At 48.6% G+C, this 3,447-nt stretch overlaps 1 protein-coding gene across 1 annotated transcript in view; it reads left to right on the forward strand.

Annotated features, from left to right (window-relative positions):
• Positions 1-708, forward strand: part of HES1 (hes family bHLH transcription factor 1) — a 3,126-nt gene extending 2,418 nt beyond the window's left edge. The window contains exon 4 of the mRNA XM_008585197.1: positions 3-708. Within this exon, the coding sequence (XP_008583419.1) occupies positions 3-325 (323 nt within the window). The 3' untranslated portion in view covers positions 326-708. The remainder of the gene's footprint in view (positions 1-2) is intronic.
• The last annotated feature ends 2,739 nt before the right edge of the window (positions 709-3,447 follow it).

A 3,447-nucleotide genomic window follows, 5' to 3' on the forward strand; every position in this document is an offset into this window, starting at 1 on the left:
ACCCGGCGGCCCCCAGCACGCGCCGTTCGCGCCGCCGCCGCTCGTGCCTATCCCCGGGGGTGCGGCGCCCCCTCCCGGCGGCGCCCCCCGCAAGCTGGGCAGCCAGGCTGGAGAGGCGGCTAAGGTGTTTGGTGGCTTCCAGGTGGTACCGGCTCCTGATGGCCAGTTTGCCTTTCTCATCCCCAACGGGGCCTTCGCACACAGCGGCCCCGTCATCCCCGTCTACACCAGCAACAGCGGGACCTCTGTAGGCCCCAATGCGGTGTCGCCTTCCAGTGGCCCCTCTCTCACGGCGGACTCCATGTGGAGGCCGTGGCGGAACTGAGGGGCTCAGGCTACCCCTCCCCCTAAACTCCCCAACCCACCTCTCTTCCCCCTGGACTCTAAACATCTAAACAGGAATTTGGATACTGAGAGAGAAGAGAACTTTTATGATTAAGTGGTTACTTTGTTTTTTGTTAATTTCTAAAAAGTTACTTTTTTGTAGAGAGCTGTATTAAGTGACTGACCATGCACTATATTTGTATATATTTTATATGTTCATATTGGATTGCGCCTTTGTATTATAAAAGTTCAGATGACATTTCGTTTTTTACACGAGATTTCTTTTTTATGTGATGCCAAAGATGTTTGAAAATGCTCTTAAAATATCTTCCTTTGGGGAAGTTTATTTGAGAAAATATAATAAAAGAAAAAAGAATGAAGGTGTTTATGTCTTAGAACTGATTATTTCCGAATATGTAAAAAAAGGCTCTTGGTGGAATTTGAATTACATGTAATCTGGGAATTCAGGAATTGGCTCTTTTGTTATTAAAAGAACAACATTTTTTTTTCATTATTATTAAAAGAACAACACTTTAAAAAATCCAAACCTTTCACCAGCTCTCCACGACCTAAAAAGACTAAATTCCGTTTAGTTTACAACGACCCATTTGATATGGCTTCCTTTATAAACTTGTGGTCAATCTCTTAAAAGATTTCATTTTTTTTTTAAGTTGCAATTGGATAAGTCATTAAGTCCTTGTTCTGTTAGCTCCTTAATGGATCCAGTCCTCTTGCGCATTGCACAGTAAGGACAGCTCCTGCAGCACTACTCCCAGGAGATAGCTCACCACCATCCAAAGTAAAAACATTCTTAACTGCTGCAGCCTCCTGCCTTTAAGAGTTGGGGTCTTCATTAATGAGTCAATACCTAGGTGCAGCTAGACATTGCATAGCACCAGCATGCAAAAGTTTGAAATGCCTCTGCACCCTCTTCTAGCAAGCTAAAAAGGTCAACAGATTCCTTCTGCCAAGGGACAGCTAGTTCGACTCCCAAGTGGAGCCCGAGCCCAGATGATTAACACCAGACATGTGTTTTTGATAAGTTTCTGTGCTTGGCTCTAATAGAGAAAGCATGTGGGGGCTGTGCTGGCAGGCACACAGGCCATCTTCCCCTTTTAATACAAACAGCAAGCGACCCCTTCGCTTGGTCATGCCCCATTTCCAGGCAAGATGTGGGCTCCAGATAGAAGCAAAAGGGTTGTCTCGGGTTTCAGCCCACATAACCCTCCTTAACAAGTCCTAACTCAAAGCGGACAGCTTTAAACTGTGCCAGGATCTGCAGGGAATTTCTTCCAAATCCCATCACAAAGGCTTGTCAGATTTTGTCAGATTTGGCCAGGTGTTTGACTGCATCCAGGTGTTGGGGAAATGAAAACCACGAGTCCTGCGAGACCAGACACATCAGCCGCGCTGTGGGTCTGGCGGGCGCACCCTCCTCCCCGACCGCTGGCCGGTCCTCCTCCCCTCCCCAACTCCTCCCGCCTGCCTCCTCTCACCCCCCTTCTCTTAGAACGGCTTCTGGGAGGAGAAGGATGAGGCGGGAGAGATCAATCTTTGAAGCTTTCCTAACAAAGATAAAGCCAACGATTTTCTGTCTTGTTTCAAAAGCTTTACCTCTCCCCCGCCTTTCTCTGGCTTTTCCCACAGGCCAGTGTGGAGCAGCTCTATCACAGGAATGAATCTAGCAGACAGCAGTCAGTTTTATACTCAAGTAAATACCTTCAGACCCAGTCTCGGCCCCAGAGGGAGAGGTTTAAAAGATACCTTAAAATTTGGCTCCTACTTGCCTTATTTTGTGTATAAGAAAGGTGTCCAACACACCCTCTGCTAAAGAAACACACGCACACCCTTCTTTATCATATTTTTCCATGTTTTCCCTCTTGTTTAAATGCAAACATAATAACAATTGCTCTATTATGACACCCAACCCAAGCTCAAATGCTTCATTTGGTAAGCCTGTCTGTCCTCTGGACCCACTAAGAGTCCTTAACTGAACTGGTAGAAATAATCTACACATCAGGGTCTCATTCTATAAAAGTGATTCCTTTTACATTGGTGTTCTTTAAAATTGACAGGGGAAAAAAAGTACAACCTCGACACCAACAAAAAATTAATTTTTTGTCTTTCCCTATGCTAAAGGGGAACGACTAAAAAAGTGCATTTTTATTAATATCACCAAAAGTACATTGCTGTCTTCCCGGGGAGGAGGAATAAATCGAAGGAAAAGAAGTAAACACTTGTTGTTTTGAAAATAATTGCTGGTTTGAAAAGAACACTCTTCTTTTTCCCTAAAATCTGGGTTCAGACTACTAGAAGAGGCATTTGTTTCTGTACAATATGAGGAGGGGGTGGCGACCCTAGGTCCCAATGGAGACTTTCAGGTTCTTGTCCAGGCTGTGTCACTAAGCTCACTGTGTCACCTTGGGTAAGTCATTTCCGGTCTCTTGGAAATTTCCAAGTTCGTAAGATGGGTGGATTTATTTCCCGAGACACTATACACTCTCCTGCACTCTGGTTGTTTCTGGAGTAAGTAGCTGCGGGAAAGGTGTAGCTTTAAAGACCACTTCTATCTTGGCTGCCTGGAGGTCCCTCCAGCCTGGCATAATCACAGGGCCTGGGGGCACACACAGCAGCCCCTCCCTCTTGCCCCCGGCAGTGCTGATCGCTTTGGGAGATAAGGCACAGCTCCAAGCCCTGGGTCCGGATGCGGGCCCCGGACTCGGCTGCCGCGCGCATTAGCCTCTCAATGCAGACCTTCCGGGGCCCGGGCCCCCCGCCGTCTCCAGCAGCATCCGGAGCTGGAAGGGCGCTGAACTGGAAGCCGGGGGCTCTTCTCGGTCAACACTCGAGCCTTTTCTAAGCGGTGCGTAAGCATGACTCAGGGGCTCGCCCCCTCCCCCACACGTGTTTCTGGAGCGGGGACCCAGGGGTTTAACTGGACCCCCTCATCGTCACCACCGTCCCGGGAAACCTGTCATTAAGGCCAATTAACTTTTCCCACACCCCTTGGCCGGTAACAACCCGCTGCTAGCTTCCTCCCCGGCTCCTAAGTGCAACCAGATGGGCGGACGAGCTGCCCCCGCCGCGCGCCCGCCGAGGCGGCTCGGGGGTTCCCGGGAGGTA

This window comes from Galeopterus variegatus, unplaced genomic scaffold, assembly GCF_000696425.1.
Source record: "Galeopterus variegatus unplaced genomic scaffold, G_variegatus-3.0.2 Scaffold3488, whole genome shotgun sequence".
NCBI lineage: Eukaryota > Metazoa > Chordata > Mammalia > Dermoptera > Cynocephalidae > Galeopterus > Galeopterus variegatus.